General features: G+C 57.1%; 2 protein-coding genes across 3 annotated transcripts in view; one reads left to right on the plus strand and one right to left on the minus strand.

Annotated features, from left to right (window-relative positions):
- The first annotated feature begins 2340 nt into the window (after window positions 1-2340).
- ANKRD52 (ankyrin repeat domain 52) lies at window positions 2341-15164 on the plus strand. 2 transcript variants are annotated; one of them, XM_007467726.1, is made up of 28 exons: window positions 2341-2367; window positions 3492-3575; window positions 4036-4114; window positions 4314-4384; window positions 5425-5625; window positions 6151-6238; window positions 6353-6495; window positions 6798-7010; window positions 7276-7354; window positions 7669-7783; window positions 7910-7992; window positions 8102-8219; window positions 8441-8509; window positions 8695-8835; window positions 8915-8995; window positions 10351-10462; window positions 10671-10742; window positions 10993-11194; window positions 11452-11539; window positions 11616-11733; window positions 12284-12503; window positions 12704-12791; window positions 12899-12982; window positions 13092-13237; window positions 13454-13536; window positions 13745-13827; window positions 14024-14115; window positions 14567-15164. In XM_007467726.1, the coding sequence occupies exons 1-28, from the start codon at window positions 2341-2343 to the stop codon at window positions 14815-14817; spliced, it is 3231 nt and encodes a 1076-aa protein (XP_007467788.1). In that variant the 3' UTR covers window positions 14818-15164. The 2 variants fall into 2 exon arrangements, with proteins under 2 accessions (XP_007467788.1, XP_007467789.1); XM_007467727.1 differs by lacking the exon at window positions 2341-2367 and adding an exon at window positions 3157-3183 and having other exon boundaries at window positions 14567-14817.
- A 5097-nt stretch (window positions 15165-20261) lies between these two features.
- Window positions 20262-23771, minus strand: part of SLC39A5 (solute carrier family 39 member 5) — a 4562-nt gene continuing 1052 nt past the window's right edge. The window contains 8 exon segments of the mRNA XM_007467728.1: window positions 20262-20405; window positions 20633-20823; window positions 20961-21041; window positions 21336-21521; window positions 21609-21705; window positions 22073-22213; window positions 22442-22611; window positions 22768-22930. Of these exon segments, the coding sequence (XP_007467790.1) occupies window positions 20262-20405; window positions 20633-20823; window positions 20961-21041; window positions 21336-21521; window positions 21609-21705; window positions 22073-22213; window positions 22442-22611; window positions 22768-22930 (1173 nt within the window).

Genomic DNA, 23771 nt, shown 5'->3' on the forward strand with positions numbered 1-23771 from the left:
CCATGTGCTGCTCTGCTTGAGCATCCTTTTTTTTTTTTTTTTTTTTCCCATAGAAAACAAAACCAATAGGGGGCTTCCCTGGTGTTGCAGTGGTTAAGAATCTGCCTGCCAATGCAGGGGACACGGACGGGTTCGAGCCCTGGTACTGGAAGATCCCACATGCCGCGCAGCAACTAAGCCCGTGGGCCACAACTACTGAGCCTGCACTCTAGAGCCTGCGAGCCACAACTACTGAAGCCTGTGCGCCTAGAGCCCGTGCTCCGCAACAAGAGAAAGATGAGAAGCCTGCGCACCGCAACGAAGAATAGCCCCTGCTCTCCACAACTAGAGAAAAGCCCGCACTCAACAATGAAGACCCAATGCAGCCAAAAATAAATAAATAAATTTATAAAAAACTCAAAAAACCAATATACAGTCCTGTGTTGGAGGACTCTGGCTAACAAGGAGTTTAAAATCCCTTCTGGAACATTGGACTCCTGTATGTCAAAGATGTAAGATGAAATGAACAACAAGGATGTGCAATTTAAACCTGATTGTGACTACAACACAGAGAATATAGCCAGTATTTTATAATAACTATAAATGAAGTATAACCTTTAAAAATGTGAATCACTGTTGTACATCTGTAACATATAATATTGTACATCAACTATATCTCAATTAAAAAAAGTTAAAAAACAAAACCCAAAAAGAGCAACCTGACTGTGATAGTGTAAACTAAGTATGGAAGTGATAAGGAGACCTAACAAAAGGGAAAGAACTGTTAACCAGGGAAGACTTCCTGCAAGAGGTAAGTTTTCAGTAAAACTGTGAATTTTATTTTCAAAATGGTAAAAATTCAAAAAATTTACAGGTATATAGTGATAGGTGATTTTCCCTCTCATTCCTTATTCCCTGTTCCCCAGTTTCTCCAAGAAAAACCACTGACACTTGTCTTGTGTATCTTTCCAGGGATCAAGATCCTGAAAGTAATGAGAGGCATAGATTGTTGAGAGCAAAGGAGGGGGCTTTTATACCTCTGCCTTGACAGGGGGCCATCCTGCTATGCTGTTTCCTAAATGTGTTCCTTTCTTAGAAGGCATATATTGAGTTGCTGAGCTCTGAACAGGACCCTGAATCACCCTGTATAAACTGTACCAATTTTTCAATATCCACTTTTCTTCTCTCTTTTTCCCTTTTTGGGATGGGATGAACTCCATCCAGATCTTACCTGACTGGCCGCTCTCTGGCCTCTCCAATGGAGGAGGGGAAGCACCCCGACCGTTTTCGGGGGAGAGAAACCCGATTGAGCCTTTTTTTTTTTTTTTTTTTTTTTTTGTGGTACGCGGCCCTCTCACTGTTGTGGCCTCTCCCGTTGCGGAGCACTGGCCTCTCCCGTTGCGGAGCACAGGCTCCGGACGCGCAGGCTCAGCGGCCATGGCGCTCGGGCCCAGCTGCTCCGGGGCATGTGGGATCCTCCCGGACCGGGGCACGAATCCGTGTCCCCTGCATCGGCAGGCGGACTCTCAACCACTGCGCCACCAGGGAAGCCCCCGATTGAGCCTTTTGAAGTGTAGCCACTCTACCACCTTAACCTGGCAATGGAGTAATTAGGGAATCGAAAAGCCCGCTTCTGTTGGCCTTGGAGTCCTCCTTCAACTGCCAGCTAGCCTGTCCTCTCTGTGGGGTTTTTCTGCAGCTAAGAGTCCTTGTTTTTTTGTTTTGTTTTTTTTCTCCGCAGCTTGGCACTTTTGCTCTTTCCTTTCTACCCAACTCTTGTCACTGCCAGTGAAGATACGCGCCTTCCCTCCCCTGGGGCTATTGCCATATATAACCCCCAGATCTCCACGCCCTGCTTCCCCAAGTCTGTGGGGGATTCTGAGGTGTGTAATCGTGGACGGGAGGCGTTAGCTCGGAGGAGGCATTTTGGGCTGGGTGAGATCTGGCCAGCCATTTGGTCCTCAGGTTGCAAGGCACCGCAGCAGGGCCAAGGCCTAAGTTGCCGCTAGAGTTTTGTGGAGAATCCCCCGGGTCGCCAGACTGGAGCGGAGAGCACGGCGCCGCTGTCCTTGGGAGCCGGGTAACCAGCGGCCGAGGTTGGGGGCACCCGAGCCGCTGGGACCGCCAAAGCGGGGCGGAGGGCGCCGCGGCCTGGGGTAGACTGCGCGGCAAGCGCCCTGCGGCCGGGCCCAGAACGGCCGCCAGGGAGCGCTGCGGCCTCCCGCTCCCGCCCCCTGGTAGGCGGGGCTGCGCTCTGCCCGCAGCCGCCGCCGCAGCCGCCGCCTGGGCCGCCCCGTGTCCCCGGTGGAGCCGCTGCCGCCGCCGCCGGGAGCTCGATGCGGACGGAGCCCGGGCCGGGCCATGGGGATCCTCAGCATCACGGACCAGGTCAGCCCTCCTGCCCTTGCTCGCTTCCTCCTTCCAGGGCCCGACGCCGCCGCCACGCGAGCCCAGGGATGTGCGGCCTAGGCTGGGCCTGAGCCCGGGGCTCCCGCCCCGCCCCACGCCGCGCTCCCCTCAACCAAGCCGGTGTCCTTGGGGGCCTGGTGACCGGCGGGGACACCGCGGAAGCCCCCTGCGGCCAGGACCCCAGAGCGGAGCCCCTCCAGCGGCGCCCCCCGCCCAAACCCGGTGTCCCCCACCCCACTCCCCGGTTCCGCTCCGGCCCGCTCCCTGAAAACCGGTTCTCCCTGCAGCCGCCCCTGGTCCAGGCCATCTTTAGCCGAGATGTGGAGGAAGTGCGTTCCCTCCTCTCGCAGAAGGAGAACATCAATGTGCTGGTGAGTTGAGATCAGGGAGGATGGCGAGGCCTAAGTTGCCGCTAGAGTTTTGTGGAGAATCCCCCGGGTCGCCAGACTGGAGCGGAGAGCACGGCGCCGCTGTCCTTGGGAGCCGGGTAACCAGCGGCCGAGGTTGGGGGCACCCGAGCCGCTGGGACCGCCAAAGCGGGGCGGAGGGCGCCGCGGCCTGGGGTAGACTGCGCGGCAAGCGCCCTGCGGCCGGGCCCAGAACGGCCGCCAGGGAGCGCTGCGGCCTCCCGCTCCCGCCCCCTGGTAGGCGGGGCTGCGCTCTGCCCGCAGCCGCCGCCGCAGCCGCCGCCTGGGCCGCCCCGTGTCCCCGGTGGAGCCGCTGCCGCCGCCGCCGGGAGCTCGATGCGGACGGAGCCCGGGCCGGGCCATGGGGATCCTCAGCATCACGGACCAGGTCAGCCCTCCTGCCCTTGCTCGCTTCCTCCTTCCAGGGCCCGACGCCGCCGCCACGCGAGCCCAGGGATGTGCGGCCTAGGCTGGGCCTGAGCCCGGGGCTCCCGCCCCGCCCCACGCCGCGCTCCCCTCAACCAAGCCGGTGTCCTTGGGGGCCTGGTGACCGGCGGGGACACCGCGGAAGCCCCCTGCGGCCAGGACCCCAGAGCGGAGCCCCTCCAGCGGCGCCCCCCGCCCAAACCCGGTGTCCCCCACCCCACTCCCCGGTTCCGCTCCGGCCCGCTCCCTGAAAACCGGTTCTCCCTGCAGCCGCCCCTGGTCCAGGCCATCTTTAGCCGAGATGTGGAGGAAGTGCGTTCCCTCCTCTCGCAGAAGGAGAACATCAATGTGCTGGTGAGTTGAGATCAGGGAGGATGGCGAGCCGGTAATCTGGGCCCTGGTGTTCGGACCCCTCCCCACCAATGGGGCGGCTCCGTGTTTCCTCGGCTCGAGTGAGGCCGCAGCTCTTTCCACCCTGGGATGGGCAACTGCTCTACATTTGGGGATGGAGAGCAGGTCAGGCTTAGAGCAGAGACCAGTAGGGCTGAGGATGCCCAGAAACGGTGTTCTCTTCTGAACCATCCGTGTCTGCAGCGCCTCCACCCCTCCTGGCAGAAGGAGACTGCTTCGCGGGCCGTGGCGCCCACCCCCTGACTCCACCCTCCCTCGGTGCTTGCTTTGACCTAGGACTGGGGTTTAGGAGGCTGCAGAACCTGTGGGAAGAGGTTGTGGGGAAAGGCCTGGAGCACGAAGACTTGGGCTTGGGTCCTGGATCGTTCACCCCTACAGCTGCTCCTCTTCTCTGCCTTCCTAGGACCAAGAGAGGCGAACCCCACTTCATGCTGCTGCCTATGTAGGCGATGTCCCCATCCTCCAGTTGCTACTGATGTCAGGTGAAAGTAGGGAGCTGGAAGGTGTGGCAGCTAGGGAGGGGACCTGAGGGAGGAGCCTTTTTGTCGTATCCAAGGATTGTCCTCTGGTGCTTGGTCCAGGCAAGCTTCCATCTCCATCCAGATTCTCTGGCCTGATTACTGGCTTTCTTCCCCACCTGCTCTCCACCTCCCACCAAAAGAGCATATTATATCCCCACAGGTGCTAACGTCAATGCTAAGGACACACTGTGGCTGACCCCTCTTCATCGTGCTGCTGCCTCCCGAAATGAGGTACTGGCCTCCCACCTCTTTTCTCCCTTCCAAAGAGGATGACTTGGTTAAAGGTTGGAAGATAAGGGTTGGAGAGCCTTAGTCCTCTGCCCTACAAGTTGGTCTATCCCCAGGTCCAGAGGAGACCAGACCTTGGCCTCTCCCTCCTACCCCTAGAACTGGCTGGTAAGGGGGCGCTGAGTGTTGCTAGCTGATGTGACGTCAGGGGAGAGCTTAACACTGGGCTGGCAGACTGCAGGGGGCCCTGCTGCCAGGCCTTAGTGACTCATCCCTCCCTGGGGGGCCACCATGGAGTCTGATCCCCCTCTGGGCACTGAGATTTCTTTCCTTGTGATGGAGGGATGGGGGTAGTGATTTGTTGCATCCCTGCGCCTCAAGCAGCATGAAAGTTGACACCATGAGGATCAAACATGCCCCATCAGTTGGGTCCCTCAACCCTGAAGAGCAGGAAGAGATGACCTTCTTCTTGGCTTGGTAGTCACTTCCCTGGCTCCAGCCACCAGGGGGAGGGACTGAGGCCAATGGGAATGGGGTGGGTGGTGAATAGGAGGGGTATTTTAGCCTGGGTTTTGGAGAGGAGCTAGTATCTGTTTGCTTACCTAGGTAATGGAAATGATTCTGATGCATATGGAAGGGCTGAAGGCGGGTATCTGGGGATTAATGTAGTGGGAACATTTATCTTTCCTAAAAGTGGTAGGGGATTGGGATCACCTACATGTGTGGATTTGCTTGGTAGTGGCTGTATATATGGGTGAAGATTTTCAGGGTTTGGGTTAGGAACAATACCAGCTGGCTTGAGGAGGAGATCCACGTTTTCCTCAGCAAGGGAGGGAAGATTTTAAGCTCTGAGAAGTTCCAGAAGATGGAAAGTAGGTATTGAAAGGCTAGGTATGTTGGAAAAAATGAGGAGAGACTCTGTGCTGGGGGGAGTGGGGAGATGGGGTCACATGTGCTGTGCTGACCTATTCGCCCCTCCATTTCCTGTTGGTTTACCTCCTGCTCCCCCTCTATCTTCTCTCTTATCCCCTGCCCCTCAACAGAAGGTGCTGGGATTGCTGCTGGCACATTCAGCAGATGTGAATGCCCGGGACAAGCTGTGGCAGACACCACTGCATGTGGCTGCCGCCAACCGGGCCACCAAGTGTGCTGAGGCTCTGGCACCATTATTGAGCAGCCTCAACGTGGCTGACAGGAGCGGGCGCAGTGCCCTGCACCATGCAGTGCATAGTGGGCATCTGGAGGTGAGGACCACTCCCGTCCACGCCAGCCTCGTGCCTTCTTCCTTCCCTTCCTGCTCACCTTCCCCTGCCTCCTGGCCATTAGGCCTGGGGAGCAGCAGCCCAGATGATTATATAAACACTTGGGCTCAAGCACCAAATGAATGGTTGGGTTGGATGGAAATTCTTGACTTGGACCTCAGGAGGGTGATAAAGCCTCTGAAGTTGCATGGAAAATGTTTGCATACATGGTTTTTTCTGAAGTGAGAGTCCATGTCTTTCAGCACATTTAGAAGACTTCAAAAGAGTTTAAAAACCACCGAATTACCTGAAGAGACTCCCTTAAGTTTATCTCAGACTTCCAGATCTATCTGGGATCTCCTTAGTGCCTGCTTTCTCTGTTCCCTCTAGTTCTCCAGATTGTTCTGCCCAAGAACAGAGACATTAGGCTGCCTCAGCCTTTTCAGGGGCTAAGGGCTCTGCTCCTAATTAGGTATGTTGAAGGCATGAACCTGGCTCTAAACAGGTGTCTTTCATGTCCTGAAACAGACGGTGAACCTGCTCCTCAGTAAGGGAGCCAGCCTGAATGTCTGTGACAAAAAGGAGCGGCAGCCTCTGCACTGGGCGGCTTTTCTAGGTGAGAAGAGAATCACGGGGAGAGCAGGATTTGGGATTCCTAGGGCAGGGACGGAGTGCTCAGGGCCCTAGAGCTCACCCTCCACCTCCTTGAGAGCGTACTGTCTTTTCCCAGGGCATTTGGAGGTCCTGAAACTGCTGGTGGCACGGGGAGCAGACCTTGGCTGCAAGGACCGCAAGGGCTATGGGCTGCTCCATACAGCTGCTGCCAGTGGCCAGATTGAAGTGGTGAAGTACTTGCTACGGATGGGGGCTGAGGTCAGGGTGCTGAGCACGGGGTGGGGCTGGGGGTAAGGGCGGGGAGCTGGAGGGCGGAGTCTGTTAGGGAGAGGGGAAGGCGCTGGGATTGCTGGTGTGGTTTGGGGAGGTCGGGAAGATGTGGTGAGAGGATCTGAAGAATGCTTGTCTAAGCAGTAGTGCCCCCAGTCTTTGGGTCTGGAACCTGAGAGGTCTGAGGCAGTCATTGGATTTCTGGGATTCTCTAGGCTGTCTGTGCTGGCTTCCACTTTGTTTAAACTGATATCTCCCTTATCCCCTTACCCTCACCCCTGGAAATCCAGATTGATGAGCCCAACGCTTTTGGAAACACAGCTTTGCACATCGCCTGCTACCTGGGCCAGGATGCTGTGGCTATCGAGCTGGTGAACGCAGGAGCCAATGTCAACCAGCCAAATGACAAGGGCTTTACACCACTGCATGTGGCTGCGGTCTCCACCAATGGCGCGCTCTGCTTGGAGCTGTTGGTCAATAATGGGGCTGATGTCAACTACCAGGTGCCTGAAGGGATGAGTCTGAGACCAGTGGGGAGAGGGGCCTGGCTCTGGGGGTGCTGACCATATCTTTTGTTCTGGATAACTCTATGGGGAATGGTCCGCTTGCGTCCTGGGTTGATCAGTCCTTCCCAGGGGCCCAGGAAAATGTGGGCTGAGAGGATGTCCATATGATCACCCCGTCCTCAGAGACGTGTCCTTTGGAAGGGGGAACAGGGCCCTCTCCATGCTTTGCACTAGGAAAAAAAAAAATGCCATGTTTCCACAGAGCAAAGAAGGGAAAAGTCCTCTGCACATGGCTGCCATCCATGGCCGTTTCACCCGCTCCCAGATCCTCATCCAGAATGGTATGGACCTGGAAGACTTTGTGATCTCTTTTTCGCCCCCCTCAGAGAACTCATCCCTAGAAACACCTTTTCTTCCTCATTCCACCCCCCACCCCATCTTCCAGTCAGGATGGGCACCTGAAGCTCTGAGCAAGACACCTGTGGAAATGGCCCTGCTCTGCCTGCCCAGCCCCCTCAGGCTAACAAATGAGATAACACGTGTAGAAGGCTTAGCCTGGCCCCTGGCACATATTAAGCACTCAGACGGTAGCTAACTAGTGTGAGTGGTCTGAAGCCAAAGGTCTGAGTGTGTGGGTGTGCGTCCCCCCTTTCAGGCAGCGAGATTGATTGTGCCGACAAATTTGGGAACACGCCACTGCACGTGGCCGCTCGCTATGGACACGAGCTGCTCATCAGCACCCTCATGACCAACGGCGCGGATACCGCCCGGTGAGTCCGGACCCCTGACCCCACTTCCAGGCTGCCTCAGATCTAGGCTGGTCGTAGGCCACAGAAAAGAGGTCTGCATCTGGTCCCTCTTTGACCCAAGGACTGAGCCCCTCCCCTTCTCCCCAGGCGTGGCATCCACGACATGTTCCCCTTGCACTTAGCTGTTCTCTTTGGATTCTCTGACTGTTGTCGTAAGCTTCTTTCCTCAGGTATGAGCTGACTGGTTCGGGGCTTGGGCAGGTGGGCAGGAGAGCAGAGGCCCTTCCCGGCTCTGCTCAGAGCCCTCAGGTGGGACCTGTGGCTGTTCTGCCCCTTCAGGTCAGCTGTACAGCATTGTATCGTCACTCAGCAATGAGCACGTGCTTTCAGCTGGGTTTGACATCAATACACCTGACAACCTTGGCCGTACCTGTCTTCATGCTGCTGCTTCTGGAGGGTGAGTTTTCTTCCCTCTGTCTCAGGCCTTGAGAAGGAGGCTGGGCAGGGGTCTGGGCCCCTTCTTCTTTCCTGCCCAGAGCTCCCCCCCTCACAGTGAGAGCAGTGGCAGCAGAAAGGGCTGTCCAGTTCCATCCTCCTTCAGCCCCTCCCTGGGGAGAATCCTGTGGCTTCTCCTTGAGCCCTCTTTCTCCCCTTAACCTGCATCCTCCTTCCTTTTAGGAATGTTGAATGTCTTAATTTGCTGTTGAGCAGTGGAGCTGACTTGAGGAGGAGAGACAAATTTGGAAGGTGTGTTAATGTGCAGGAGTATATATACATAGGGAACATCCGATCAGAGAGACAAGCGATGGAGGGCAGGGTGGGGAGTTGGAGACTAAGTGAGGAGAATATTACCAAGCAGCTTTTGGCTGCACATCTGGTTGCATTTGGATCTGCCCCGATTCTTTTACCCACCCTCCTTCACTTCTCCCCAGGACCCCACTGCACTATGCAGCCGCCAATGGCAGCTACCAGTGCGCCGTCACACTGGTGACCGCTGGGGCAGGCGTCAACGAGGCCGACTGTAAAGGTTGCTCTCCCCTCCATTACGCTGCCGCCTCCGACACCTACAGGAGGTGAGGCGCCCACTTTGCTCTTCTCAGCCCCACTCGCCTCTCTGAGCGCCCCCCAGACTTCTTCACTCTCCTTCCCCAGGGCGGAGCCCCACTCATCTTCCAGCCACGATGCTGAAGAGGACGAGCCACTGAAGGAGTCCCGCAGGAAGGAGGCCTTCTTGTGAGTAGCCAAGGAGACCCCCGGGGTGCGCTTTCCCAGCAGTGTCGACTCTGGTCCTGTTATTCTCCCACCACCACCCTGCTGCTGCTTTGCACCCTGAGTTTAGTCCTGGATCAAGCACTGTGGGTACAGACAGAGTAGGAGACATAGTTCCTTCCTTCAAGGAATGGATGGTCTTTTTGAGGGAATCAGAAAAGCTAAACACAAATTCATTTGCTTATTCCACAAGCATTAATTGAGTATTTACTTAATAGGTACCAAGTAATGTGCTGGGTGGTAAGGATAGAAGATGAATTACCCCAAATTTCTGTATTGTATACATTCTAGTGTAAGATGTTAATAATAGGGGAAACTGGGTGAGGAATTTATGGAAACTGTATTATCCTCACAATTTTTCTGAAAGTCTAAGACTGTTATAAATAAAGGGTTTATTTATTTTTTTATTTATTATTATTTTTTTTGTGGTACGTGGGCCTCTCACTGCTGTGGCCTCTCCCGTTGCGGAGCACAGGCTCCGGACGCGCAGGCTCAGCGGCCATGGCTCACGGGCCCAGCCGCTCCACGGCATGTGGGATCTTCCCGGACCGGGGCATGACCCCGTGTCCCCTGCATCGGCAGGTGGACCCTCAAACACTGCGCCACCAGGGAAGCCCAAGGGTTTATTTTTTTAAAAAAAAGATATTTAAAATCCAAGAGGCTCAACTATGTGACCTTTGGCAAGTAACTTAACCTCTCTGTGCCTCAGTTTCCTCAGCCATAGTAGGGATAAGAATAATAGCTATCTCAAGGGATCAGTATGAAGATTAAGTGATTTAATACACGTGAAGTGCTTAGAACAGTGTTTGACGCATTGTAAGCGTTAAATGCTGTATTAGTATTTCTACTAGTACAACTACTACTGAGCTCTAAGAGTGGTGCCGGGGAATAGAGGGGAGGAGGCACCTAACTGGGAAGTTTGGGGAAGGCCTCCCAGAGAAGAGGATTCTGGGAGTGAGTATGAGATGAGTAGGCCTTTTCGGGCGGGCTGGGAGGAGAAGGCAGGGGTCAGTATGCCTGGGGGTGGGGGGAGAGTGTGTCGATCACAGGTTGGTAACTGATAACTGTGCTCCAGGTTCTCTAGGAGAGCATTCAAAGGATAGAGGAGGGCGTTGAAGCAAGAGTGGTTCAGGGCAGACCTGGAGGTGGTAGGTCTGGGTCTGGGCTTGAATGGGCAGGAGTTAACCTACCGAGAGTGGGGGATGGGTGTTGGCCAGCTAGGCCTGGAGGGGCTCCCTTGCCCTCTCCTCTGCTCCTCTCAAACTGTGCCCTCCCTGGCTGGGCCTGTCCCCTCCTCACAGTCTACTCCTGTCCCCCAGCTGTTTGGAATTCTTACTGGATAACGGTGCAGACCCCTCCCTGCGGGACAGGCAGGGCTACACAGCCGTGCACTATGCAGCCGCCTATGGCAATAGACAGAACCTCGAACTGGTACGTGTGGGACCTGGCCTGGGGGAGAGGAGCAGGGCAGGGCACAGCACACAGTCTACTTTGGTATCTGTGGATTCTCAAACCAAGGGGTGGTTGAATAAAATGTGGTCTCTAGATCCAGGGGCTTTGGGGGTTGCTGTGGGTGGGGTCAAGGGGTAATATCTTGGGAATACCAGAACCTCAGCACCTACTATTCTGTCCATTGCAGCTCTTAGAAATGTCCTTTAACTGCCTGGAGGATGTAGAGAGCACCATTCCAGTCAGCCCTTTGCACTTAGCTGTGAGTCCCAGGTCTTTTCCTCTTGCCTTCCTTGTCCCTACCTGCCCCAGGCTGGCACACAGGTATAAGCACGTGTGAATCTGTCCTTGCTTCTGCCTTCTTGTGGGGATGTCGCAAGCAGGCAGTGGTCTGGAGAGGGGCCCAAGGAGCTCACGGGGAGGCCTGTTGCCTGGAGTCTCCCTGTGGGCCCCAAGAGCAGAGTGGGGACAGTGTCCCGAGCTGTATCCATTGGTTGCCTGCACCCCTCCAGGCCTACAACGGTCACTGTGAAGCCCTGAAGACACTGGCCGAGACGCTGGTGAATCTGGATGTAAGGGACCACAAGGGCCGGACCGCGCTCTTCCTGGCCACTGAGCGAGGCTCCACTGAGTGTGTGGAGGTGCTAACGGCCCATGGCGCCTCTGCCCTCATCAAGGAGCGCAAGCGCAAGTGGACACCCCTGCACGCTGCTGGTGAGTGCGCCCTTTGGGCTGCTCCCTCCCCTTGTCACGCCAGGCCTCCTCCAAGACTGGTCCCCAGATCCCTCCTGAACCCTGAGGGGACTGGGGTTGGGATGGAGTAGGGCGAGGAGGATGGAAACTGCAAGTCCTGATTCGTAGCCTCCTATCCCCCAAGATTTCTCCCTGCCCCAGGTCTTCCCATAACCTCCACCCTTCACCTGGCCTTCTTGCCCCGACCATGCCCTGACACAGGCCCCCTTTTCTCCTAGCTGCCTCTGGCCACACTGATTCCCTGCACTTGCTGATCGACAGTGGGGAAAGAGCTGACATCACGGATGTCATGGATGCCTATGGACAGTGAGTGTTGGCCAGGGGTGGGGTGCAGGGTTCCCATCCCTGCCAGGCCCTCACCCTGTTCTTGCCCCCTCTGTAGAACCCCACTGATGCTGGCCATCATGAATGGCCACGTGGACTGTGTACATCTGCTGCTAGAGAAAGGATCCACAGCTGATGCTGCTGACCTCCGGGGCCGCACTGCCCTCCACCGTGGGGTGAGTGAGCTCCTGGCTAGGGTCGCTCACAGAAGGGCCTGGATGCGGGAGCACAACAGTAGGACATCAGATTGTCTAGCACGTGGGCCAGGATCTTGTGCCCGGGGTCTTAGTGGGCCTTACTGTATTTGCTCCAGGATGAGTATCTGACATCCGCAGCTGATCTCCCTGATTACCTTGCTCTGTAATCACATACAGCCACCTGCTCACCACCCAGACTCTGCCCCAGGGTATCCAGCTGGCCCTGTCCTGTTGGATAATGATGCCACGACCTGGTCCTTCTCCACCATCGCCTGTCCTAAAGCTGCCTCCTCCTCATCCCACGGGATTCTTTGACTCAGTCTCCCCCTACAGAGGGCCAGGATTAACTCTCACCACCCTGATTGTCAGTTGGCGTAGAGTCAGGGAAGGAGATGCTCATCCCTAACACTTAGAATCATTGTTGTAAAGACGAGGATTGGAGCCCTGGAATTGGTTCCTACTCCTGGGCCAGCCCCAGTGACTGGCCATTGGAAAGGGAGTTTCAGCCACACCCCCATGTCACCCACAGGCAGTGACTGGCTGTGAGGACTGCCTGGCTGCCCTGCTGGACCACGATGCGTTTGTGCTGTGCCGAGACTTCAAGGGCCGCACGCCCATTCATCTGGCCTCAGCCTGTGGCCACACTGCAGTACTGCGGACCCTGCTGCAGGCTGCCCTTTCCACAGACCCCCTGGATACCGGGGTGGATTACAGCGGATACTCGCCCATGCACTGGGCCTCCTACACTGGTGTGGCTCTGGGGCCTTTGTAGGCACAGCTATGTGTGTGGGGTGTAGGGGAGGGCAGACAAGGACTAGTGGGTTGAGGGAGGGACCTGGGTTGCTCTGGATCTGGAAGTAGAATGGAGTGTTGAGAGATGGCACGGGACAGATGGAGGGGACCTTGTTGTCATTTCTCTCCATCACCACTCTTCCTTCCTCATACCCAGGACATGAAGATTGTCTGGAGTTGTTACTTGAACACAGCCCGTTTTCATACCTGGAAGGAAACCCCTTCACTCCTTTGCACTGTGCAGTGTAAGTCCCTTCCTATACCGCAGCCCCACTCAGGGGTCTGTGACCTGGGCTTAGGACAGGCAGTCTATTTCCCCTGCCTCTCTTGCTGACCCTTCCTCTTCCCCCAGAATTAATAACCAGGACAGCACCACAGAGATGCTGCTGGGAGCTCTGGGTGCCAAGATTGTGAACAGCCGAGATGCCAAAGGACGGTGAGTGGCGGGAGGCTTGGGGAGAAGCCTCCGTTGCCTCTGGCTTCCTCTTGCTGCTCAGGAGAAAGGGCCTTCCCTGTTTCACTCTGCCCTGACCCCCTCCCCACAGGACCCCTCTTCACGCCGCTGCCTTCGCGGACAACGTCTCTGGGCTCCGGATGCTGCTGCAGCATCAAGCCGAGGTGAACGCCACTGACCACACTGGCCGCACTGCGCTCATGACGGCGGCTGAGAATGGGCAGACCGCTGCTGTGGGTGTGTAGGGGCCGCGTGTGGAAGGGAGGTTCTCCCCTGGGTTTTCGCAAGATGGGTCAGCCGTGCCTGTGGGGTTTAGGAGGCAGGAGGCATGTCTTTGGATGTTTCACCCTCTGCAGGTGGGGTGCAAAGGGTATGCAGATAGGAGATTGCAGAGCCAGGCCGGCACGGCTCTGGAAGGGAGCGTCAGCCCCCTCTGCCTCCTTTCTCTTGTAGAATTTCTGCTGTATCGAGGGAAGGCAGACCTTACTGTGCTGGATGAGAACAAGAACACTGCCCTCCACTTGGCCTGTAGCAAGGTACCACCGGCAGTGCAGGGGGTGCTGTGTAAGGGGCAGGGCCTGATGAAGCGGCTGGGCCTGGTGGCTGGAGAGAGGGCCCGGTGGAAGTCAGGATTGTCCAGACTTTCTGACTGGTGGGATAGCTTTCTGTTCTCCTGCTACCCCCTCAGCTCCTGTTGTCATGCTTCCACTTCACAAGTCTTCACTCTCTGTCCCTCTCCCTCAGGGCCACGAGAAATGTGCCCTCATGATCCTGGCAGAAACCCAAGACCTTGGCCTTATCAATGCTACCAACAGTGCGCTGCAGATGTGAGTGCCCTGGGGAGGGGGCTCTTGGCTGGGGGCCGAGGGGCAGGAGAGGTGGGTGAGGAAGTTGCGGCCCATGTTCCAGGGGCCCTCTGGAACTCACAGCGTTCGCTCAGCAGCGATGCGACTCTGGCTGAGGGTGGAAGGGCAGCTTGCCATTGCCCCGACTTCATGCTCCTCCTCCTTCCTTTCTTCCAAGGCCCCTACACATTGCCGCCCGGAATGGTCTAGCTTCTGTGGTGCAGGCCCTGCTGAGTCGTGGGGCCACAGTGCTGGCTGTGGACGAAGAAGGTGGGTGGGGTCTGGAGCTCCCTGCCCCTCCGGGCTTTGGGGTCAGGGACATTCGTTCTTCAGGAGGTGACTTCTTAAGCTTGCTGGCTAATAAACTGGATTTTCTTCCCAAGGGAACTCTTCAGAGCAGGGACCCAACACCGATACGCTAGAGTCTCTGAGGGGAGTCTGACGGAACTAGGTGGAGCCGGCAGGGTCCTCAGGAAGACCTCCTGCACACCTCAGCCTCCCAGCCTCCTGTCCCCCAGGCTGGCTCTGCTCTTTACCCGACACTGGGACAGTCTGCCTGTCAGCCTCCCTGGGCCCTTATAGCCCTTGAGTTCTGACCATGCTGGGTGCTTGCCTGCCTTGGCTCCCCTCCACAGATAAGAGAGCTCAGGGCCCGGGGGCAGGTGGATGGGGAGCCAGGGGTACAGGACCCTGGGGCTCAGTTCTCCCCTTTGCTCTGCAGGTCACACCCCGGCATTGGCCTGCGCCCCCAACAAAGATGTGGCAGACTGCCTGGCCTTGATCCTTTCCACCATGAAGCCTTTCCCACCCAAGGACGCCGTCAGTCCTTTCAGCTTCAGCCTGCTCAAGAACTGCGGCATCGCAGCAGCCAAGACGGTGGGTGGCTGCGGTGCCCTGCCCCACGGGGCCTCCTGCCCCTACAGCCAGGAGCGGCATGGCGCCATTGGGTTAGATGGCTGCTACTCCGAGTAGCCCCCTCCCGTGTCCCTCCCCCTGCCGGTGGCTTGATATCTTATTCTATTTATTTAGAAAAAGTCTATACATTTAGGGCACTTTAAAGGAGAACACGACTGGGTTGGGGGGCGGAGGGGGGAAAAAGCACTGGGGAGCAGCTGCTCACCCCTTTGCCACACTATCCTGGCCTGGCAGGGGTCTGGGACCAACAGGGAGCACCCCAGGCCCTTGGTACCCCCAGGGCAACCCCTTCTGCCAAGTGTCCCAAAATGATCGCTCGATGCCTGGCTCCCCCTCTCTTTTATCCCCTCTCTCCGTTCTCCCTTTCTGCTGCCAGCTGCCCCCACTCTTCCCGTTGACTCTCCTCTCTGTCCCCTTCCCCATGCGCCTGCCAGGCAGATCCCCACCTCTTCTTCCATACCCATCACTGCCTCCCTGCTTGGCCGGCCCCTCCATCCCCCCTCCATCCCCGCAGCAGTGAGAAGCCTTAATTTCTGGTACTGTGTGAGCACTCTGGGGGTGTCCCCCTCCCCCTTCAGGGGCAGCTAGCGGACGAGGGGGGAGGGTATTTAGCACTGGGGCCTGGAGCTTTTCCCCCACTTCTGTATCCCATCACCCCTAAAGTTCAAATGCAAAACACTTGAAGCAGCAACTACTGTACCTGGGCCCCAGTCCTGCACGCTCCCTGGCTCCTCATATGCAAATCAAGGGCTGGTCCTGCCCCCACAGCCTGCCCCGCCCTGCTTCCCTCCCCCTCCTGGCCTGGCCCCCTGACCACGCACTTTAACCTTGCTTCTTTCTTTTAACTTCTTTCCGGAGGGCAGAGCCTGTGGCCATTCTCTCTATGGCTCTCCTCTCCCTTAACTTTGAGGCTTGTCATGAATTTTTAAGTAAGCATTTTATCCTTTAGGGGAAGAAACAAATTAATTTCCTGCCCATTTCAAAACCACAGCCCTAGTATGTCCTCTGTGTTTCAGGCATGTGTTTGCATGTGTGTGGAGGGAGGGACTGTGTTCTTCCTCCTGTGCCCCCCAATCCCACAGCTCCTCTGTGCCCCCCGTCTGCTGCCACCTTCTGTTATGTCCAAGAGTACCCACTGCCCCCAGTCACTCCTGATCTGAAGCCAAAGAGGGAGGGGCAGGGCAGACTAGGGACCGTGGCTACTCGGGGACCCAGGCTTCCCCTCAGGTGTGAGGATGTTCTGATCTAGGGAGCGACAAGTAGATACTGTGGCTTGGTTCCTGCCTTCCCAGCAGCAGGGAGAGAAGGGATTGAGCTAAGGGCTGCACTGAGAAGATTCCCAGAAGTCGTACCCCAAAAGCCAAACTGGGCTGGAGTGAGGAGGGGGCACTTTTCTCTCTAAATGTAGCATTGAATTTGGCCCTGGTCCCTTCAGACGCCCTGTCCATCCATCTCCTAGCTAAGCCTCCTGGACAGTTGGACCCGCTTCCTCAGCCCAGTGTTCCCTTCCTCACACTCAATACCTCAGCCAGGGGCCAAGACACAGAACTTGAATAGAGGTCATGCTCCCCCCACCCCCCCAACCCCCAGTGCATCCTTGCCCAGTTTGGCTGCCATCAGTATTGTCCCCTGAGAACTGGACAGGCTTCGTTTACACAGTACAGGGCCTCCCCCTTGGGGGTCCCTCGGTCTCCTTCCCCCACCCGTGCTTGCTTTATTCATGATCTTACCCCCTTTTCAGTTGTGTCCGCTGCACGTCTTGCCACCCTTGCCAAGGGTGGGCTGAGGGGAGAGGGGCATCCCAGGGACTCCTCCCTCCCTAACAGATACCCTTAACCATACCACATGCTGGTTTCATGAAGCCTGGGGTGTTTGTCCAAGTCCTTATTCTTTTTGTCATGGTCCCTTTTTTATCCCCTCTCTCTCTGTGTCTTGTTTCTCCCAACGCTCAGTTCCTAAACATTTCAAAGCTTCCAGATGACCATTATTGATGAGAAGGATTGTGCAGCTTTTAGTTTTTATTTTTGTTTTCAAAGCCAAAGGGCCTTGCAACGCCCCTCTCGCCCCTCTCGCCCACCTCCCTTCGCACCCTGCCCTCCCCTGTACGACAATCAATGTGACCTCTCTTAAGGGCTGCAGCCTCCCACCTCCAGTCCTGCTGGTTCTGCAAAGCTTGCCCTTAACTTCAGTTCTCTCTCATAAAATCTTCCTGTTCCACCCCCTCCCTCTCATTTTGGTGCTGGGAATTAGGTGGCGGGGGGCAGGGCGAACAGAGAGACGTGTCCTCCAGAGAAAACTCTTGGGGTTTCAGTCGTGTTCTCCTTTATCAATGTTCGGTGATGACAGGAAGAATCAGTTATTTGTCAGGAGCCCCATCGTTTTGCTAGATGAGATTTCTGGTGGCTGCCCATTCCCTGCTGCGTCTTCAGCACACCTTCAGCAGTGCTGGGGCAGGTTGCAGGGAGTCCTCTGTCCCTCCTCATGTGGCCGTGAGGAGGCCAGCAGGACGAGCAGCCTCCTCTCCTTATGCCAAAGGAAATCCCACACCCCACCCTGGGCTCCCCAGCCCCTAGTGTTTTTTTTGAAGCATTTTGACCATTCTCATGGCCACTGCATATTTATTTTAATGTTAAGTTGTTGTTGTTGTTTTTAAAAAGACCTCTTTGACTTAAACGGGTGTGGAGAAGTAAAGCAGGCAGAATGCCCCCCAATCTTAAGGGGGTAGGGTGGGGAGGAATCATCTCCTTCCCTTTGCCCTCCCTCTCCCCCTCCCCCTCTCCCCACTGCAGCTCTAAAGCACTTGCTTCAAGTAATAAGCACTTTTGAGAAAAGGCCTATTTTAAGTGAGGACCCTGGGAGCAGCCCCAGGTCCCAGCAAAGGAGACAGAGCGAGGGCTACATAGGAGACAGGGAAACAGATGTGTGAATCAGAGGGTGAGATGAAAAAGAGCCAGTTTTTAGTTTCTGATTTTGGGGGAGATGTTTCTGGTTGGCTGGTGGCTTTGGTAGGGTTGTGTACTATCCTTCAGAAAGACAAATGGCACAAACTGTGGGTCCCAGCACGGACCAACAGGCCCGGGTCACTGCCACTGTCCAGCGGAGACTGACGGGCCACCTCCCCACCCCGCGGCCCCCTGAGCCATAGGACTGCTGAGAACCACTGAATGTACAGCCCAGGTTGGGGTAGGGAGCAGCCCCTGGGGGAGGGGGCTTCTCCTTTTGTTTGGTGCTGTGGGGGTGGGAGAGGTGAGAATGAGGGACTGCCACCCACCTAGACATGTGTTCCTTGGGGTGGAGGGGCTGAGGAGGGCCTACCTCCCTCTCCATCCCCAGCCGTGGCCCCTCTTCCTTCCTCATCCCTATCCGTTTTGACTGTAAGTCCAGCTCACCTTTGCCTTCAATATGTAACCAAAGGAAAACTCAATACTGTTTCCACCTGTCTGCCCACCCGAGCACCTTCTGACTCCCTGGACCTAGAAGGGGAGAGGAGGCGGGGCTGGGCCGGGGGTCGTGGGGCCAGAGCGAACGGTTCTGCAGCTGTGTGCCCCCAAAACCTCCTCTGGGGTCTTGGAGGGCGTCCTGGGAGGGGGCGTGGGGGCCTGGCAGGAGGGGCTGGGAGCAGGCGTGCTCGGGACCTTGTGCACGTGAGTGTGACTTTGTCCGAGTGACGCCTTGACTGCCCCGGGGGGGAGGCCCCTTCCTCCTTCCCTCTCCGCCATTTCTCACCTCTCCCCACACCCAGCGTTCATCCCCCACCTCCCCTTCCTGCCGCAAAGGAAAATAGCCTTACAGACCCTAGCCCAGAACCCTTCCTCCTGGGGCACTCCAGTATGGGGCCCCAGCCCACCTAGTCTGAACCCCACCTTTTAAGAGGGAGGGATGAGGAGCAAAGCAGCCCCTTCCCCTCTGACCGTGGTGGCTCCAGCCCTCCTCGGCCTTGACCCAGATTGGGCAAGGGCCGAGGTGCGGAATCTTTGAGGACCAAGCCCAGTGGTCTGGGAAGAGGGAGGTAGAGAGGGAAGGGTCTGACTTGGGGACCCCCTCCTCCCGACCCAACCCTTAGAGAAGCGACCAAATCCCAGAGATGGGAGGAAGCTGGGGTGGGGAGGGTCTGCTCCATGAATTACTTGAAGGTACTGACTCCGAGGCTGCTGTTGCCCACTTAGGTGTGAGGGGGACACTGTCACTGCGTTTGGGAGGGCAGAGGGTGGCGGTGACGAGAGGGTCCACCCTTGGCCCTCGCTCACTCCTGCTAGGCCCTTTCCCTGGGGAGCCTAGCCTGGCCCTCCTGCCTCCATCCCTCACTCTGGGCACCCTCTCCAATTGCACTAAAGTAGCTGTGTGCCAGTCTTACCCCACGCCAGGGTGGGGTCTCTGCTTCCAGTCCTTTCTCCCCACTGCCTCTGCTCCCATCCCGGACAATCTCCTTGTTCCCCTGTATTCCTGGATAGCTCAGCTTTGTGTGTGTGTGTTTGGGGGGTGGGGGTGGGTTCTGGCTGGAGTGGGTTTGGTAGGGGTTTGGGAAGGGCTGGGGGAAAGATGGCGGATGAAAGTCTCCTACCCCCTTCCTCCACTCCAAGCCACAGAAGCCTGGGAGGGAGGGTGCCTACTCTCGCTGCCGTGTGTCTTGCAGATGTGCCAAAACGGGGGTGGGTGGGAGGGGAGGGTGCCTGGCAGAGCAACCCCCAGGGTGGCTCTCTCAAAGCAATACAGTTCCTCCTGCCTGGGGGACAGCAAGACAGGGGAGAGGGTTGGGTTGGGGACCTGGGGGTTCCCTGTGTACAGCTGTGTATATTCAGGGGTGTTCTCTGTCTGGTACCCGCTGTGGGCGTCTACGTGTGTGTGAACCTCCCCTTCCCCGTGCCCTGCATGACCTGTGATGCTGCAGACACCACCATCCTGTGTGCAAGGGTGCGTTGGGGGCACTGAGGGGCATGTCCCATGTCCTGTTGCTCCCTCCATCCTGTGACCCATGTACTCGGTTGTAGGAAGTAAAGAGAACTGAGCACAATTCACTGGATTCTAGTTGAATCTTTCTCTAAGCAATGTTCCCCTTCCTGCCCTTCTCCCTGCCCTGGACTCACCTGTGGTGCTAGCGTTGGGGTTGGGGTGTGTTTCATGCTGGTGGGCAGCAATAAAGGGCAGACCTGCCCAGATGCCTGTATCCCCAGGGTGCTGAGGGCAGCAGGAAAAAGTGGGGACCTTGGTGCATTTGCCTCACCCCTCCCCTTCCTCTCTGGGCTAAAGCACAATGCTCTCCCCGCAGATGGATGCATCCTGCACCCTCCAGGCCCCTCCTCCCCATACCTGCTTTGAGCCCTCCTCCTGCCACATCCTGGTTTTCTATGCTGTTTTGGTGCAAGTACAACTGTCGTAGTCATGGCTTTGGGATGGGTTCTGTTTATTAAAATCCTGTTGCTCCTACTGGCCCTGTGTCCCGCCTCCATTCCTGTGGTTGGGGGGAAGGAAGGGCAACCTGGACGCCTTTCCACTGGCCCCCATCAGCCATCAGAGACCAGAGGCCACAGCTGCTCCTCCAGCAGGGCTATGGTGAGCATGAGGCCACCCCCCAGCAGCAGCCCCAGCCCCTGCAGTAGCACATTAATCGTAGGGAGGGGCCCAGGTGGACGAAGCAGGGCTGGTAGCTGAAAGAAAATAACAACATCAGGATCCTGGCCTTGTCTCTGCTGCTAAAACAGGAGAGGGAGATGTCAGCGGCTTTCCCCCGCCCAGGCTCTTCCACGCCCCTGTTTCTCATGTAGTCCAGCCACCCTTCCGGGGAGCCAAGGGGGAAGCAGAGGGGGCTGATGCTTCCCTGTCCTCTACACCCACCCCGCTTCCCTTGGTTTCTCCGCACTACCCCACACCTCACCATGTCCACAAGGGCCACGTAGAGGAAGACCCCGGCAGTGACCCCAAACACCCAGGGTGTGAGGGGGACAGGGCCCAAACTGAGCCCCACCCCCAGGGCTGCACCCCCCAGTCCCAGGACTCCAGACACCAGGCTCAGCAGCAGCAGCCGCTGGAAGGGCAGCCCTTCCTGGAGCAGCATCGCAAAGTCACCTGTGGGGAGAGAGGACAGGGTAGGAGGGAGTACGCCAGGGCTGCCCCTCACCCACGTCACCGCCAGCCTCCAGGTTCCACCCCTTGGAGGTCTCTCCTTTCTGGAGTCGACCCCACTCCACTCCTGCCATTCCTACCCAGTTCATGGGGCAGCTCGTGGCAGAAGACTGCTACGGTGGTGCTGAGGCCACTGGAGAAGCCATCAGAGAAGGCAGCGCCTGGGTGGGCAGGATGGGAGGTGGTCAGTCTGGAAGGAAGCTCTCCCCGGAGGAGGCTGGGGCGTGCATTCCCTCTGTGGTCCTCCCATTCCCCGCCCGCCCCCCACCACCACATGGTAGCTCTCTCCCTGCCCCATCCAGTAACTAGGAGGCCTACCCTCTCCCTCCCTCCCCTCCTCTTCCCTCCCTCCCTCCCCCGTTAACCAACCCAATCGTCTGCCTGAGGTCAATATCCAACAGAAGAAATGTTAACCAATAACCCATCCTCCAATCTTGCCCTGGACCCAGAGGCACCAGCCCCCTGGTCCTCGCACCTCTTCCCCCATCAGTGGTTGTGCAGACCATCCCCCAGGAGGACCATCCACGTGATATTGGTGCCACCGCTACCCTGACATCCATGACTGTGGCCTTGGTGCCCAGGAGGGGCCACGACTGCTGGGGGCTGGCTGTCCTGCTCCCTCTGGCCCTGAGCCCCTGGCTCTGTGGGAAGGAGGAAAAGAGCAGTGTTGGTGGCTGCGAGTGAGAGCTGGGAGCCAGGGCCGGCTCTTCATGTCCTCCGCCAGTCACCTGGAACTGCCTGCAGGGGCCGAAGCGCCATCCCACTGCCATCCTCCGGGTCCAGGTTTGGAGTTCTGAGATCCTTTCTTTTTCGCTGGCAGCATCTCTGAAATGGGAGGGTGTCCCTCCTGAGGGAGGAGGCAGCAGAGCTGGGGGCTAAGGAGCTGCCAGGCTGCCAGCAGGGAAGGTGAACACCTGGTCCCACCTCTGCCACTTGGGGATGTTCTCTCTTCCCAGGCTGGCACCTCTCTGTTTCTTGTTGACTTGAACTCAGGAGAGGAGGCCGTTTGGCCGGAAGTCCTGGGTCTATGCTGAGGAGCCCCAACCCACTCCCTGTCAGCTGTCAGGTCCTGCACAGTCAGGCAAACGTCAGAGCCAGGAGCGCACTTGGCCCCTCACCTCCTGGCTTGAGTGGCCATTTCTTGGCTAGGACTCTGGTCTCGGCAGGAAGAGGACAAAAGGGTGTCACTCACTGGCTTGAGCCCTCGGCGCCGCAAAAGCCCTAGCATGTTCTCCAGGACGAAGAGAAGAAAGAGACCGCCAAGCACCGACAGTCCTGGTCCCAGGTCCTCCTCTGGCTGCCCGCCAGGTCCAGCATGCTGCCCTCCTTGCGCCTGACAGAGAGGCGGTCAGGGCAGACTCTGGAAGCCCCTGCACCCGACAGCATCCCCCTCCTGAGATGGCGGAGAGAGGTGGTGAGCCTTCACTCATTCGCTCTACTAGAAGGCAGCTGTGGGCTGAAGCTGGGGTGGGAGAGAGGATGTCCTATGACTGGGAGCACACTGGCTCCATGGAGGCTGTCCACCCCTGGGGCAGGGGGACAGGAAAGGGGCTTCACGTACATGTGGCAGCAGGTGTAGCAGGGCGTCCCCACAAAGAGTGCCCACGGCCAGGGCCCCCAGGAAGCCCAGCAGGGGCTGCAACAGATGAGGTCCCAGGAGCCGCAGCAGCAGCAAGGAGAGGGGAGCAGGCAGGCTGAGCAGCAGGACTGCCAGGGCACTATGAACCAGGGCTGGGGAGAATCGGGCTGAAGTTAGGCACAGCTGAAAGGGAGGCCTTAAAGGAAATGCTGCAAGGGGAGGCGGGACCCCAATGAACCCCCTTCCTTGGCTTGGGCCCCACTCCCTACAGGATTCAGGTGCCCCACCACTTGCTCTTCCCCACTGACCAGATAGCGGATCCCCTGGGGGCGCTGGAGCTGGGGCCCGGATGCAGACACGGCTGTCAATCTGATAAAGCAGGGCTGGACACAGCAGAGCAAACTGACGAGGGGTCAGAGGAGCAGCAGGGCTCAAGCCAAAATTGACCAGCAGCTGGGAGCCATTCAGACACTAGGGAAGTGGAGTTGGAGGTCACACGTTAGGGAATTGCTGAGAACTGTGACTCAGATCTTTACTGTCTGCCCTTCCATTGCATGGGCTCCTGGGTCTCTCCCAGGGTCCCCTTTGCTCACACTGGCAGGTGCATCAGGGACTCGGGACAGTTAGGTATAATCAGTGTGTGTTAATTATTAGTGAATATTCAAACCAATGCAAACATTCAGTTCAGTACAGATTGGGTGCTAGTGAACATCGCCATCATCTCCCTCCCTCCCAAGCCCCTGATGTCTCATTAATTTGGTGATGGAATTGGTTGGACAACTAGAGCCCTCCACTGCAGAATCTTAGAAGGGAAAAGAACCTAAAATGCCATCCTACCGTCCTCTCAGCAGCCCTGTCACTTGTTCAGCCAGCCTTGGCTTGAATGCTCCCTGGGATGGGGTGCTCACCTCACCAGGCCTGTTTCAGGTTGGCTTTGGCTGCCCTCTGGTGTACATGGAACAAGTTCACCGACTTTCTGGATGAAGACAGCCATCTACCGCCTGCAGGCCGCATTCTCCAGATAACCAGACCCAGAGGCTACCCTGGGCTGCTGCTCTGAATTCTCTGCTTTGCCAAGTGTGGCCCCTAAACCAAGTCTTGGAGCTTGGGGTATGGGTTTATCTACTCTGAGCCCAGAGGGGACATATTTCACTACTGGAATAACATACCTTAAGATCACACCTGGATTTTTTTTTTTAAGTAACCATTTAAAATGACTGACTGTTTTTTTTTTTTTTTTTTTTTTGCGGTATGTGGGCCTCTCACTGTTGTGGCCTCTCCCTTTGCGGAGCACAGGCTCCGGACGGGGCGG

The sequence above is a fragment of the Lipotes vexillifer genome, unplaced genomic scaffold (genome assembly GCF_000442215.2).
Source record: "Lipotes vexillifer unplaced genomic scaffold, Lipotes_vexillifer_v1.1 scaffold387, whole genome shotgun sequence".
Lineage (NCBI taxonomy): Eukaryota > Metazoa > Chordata > Mammalia > Artiodactyla > Lipotidae > Lipotes > Lipotes vexillifer.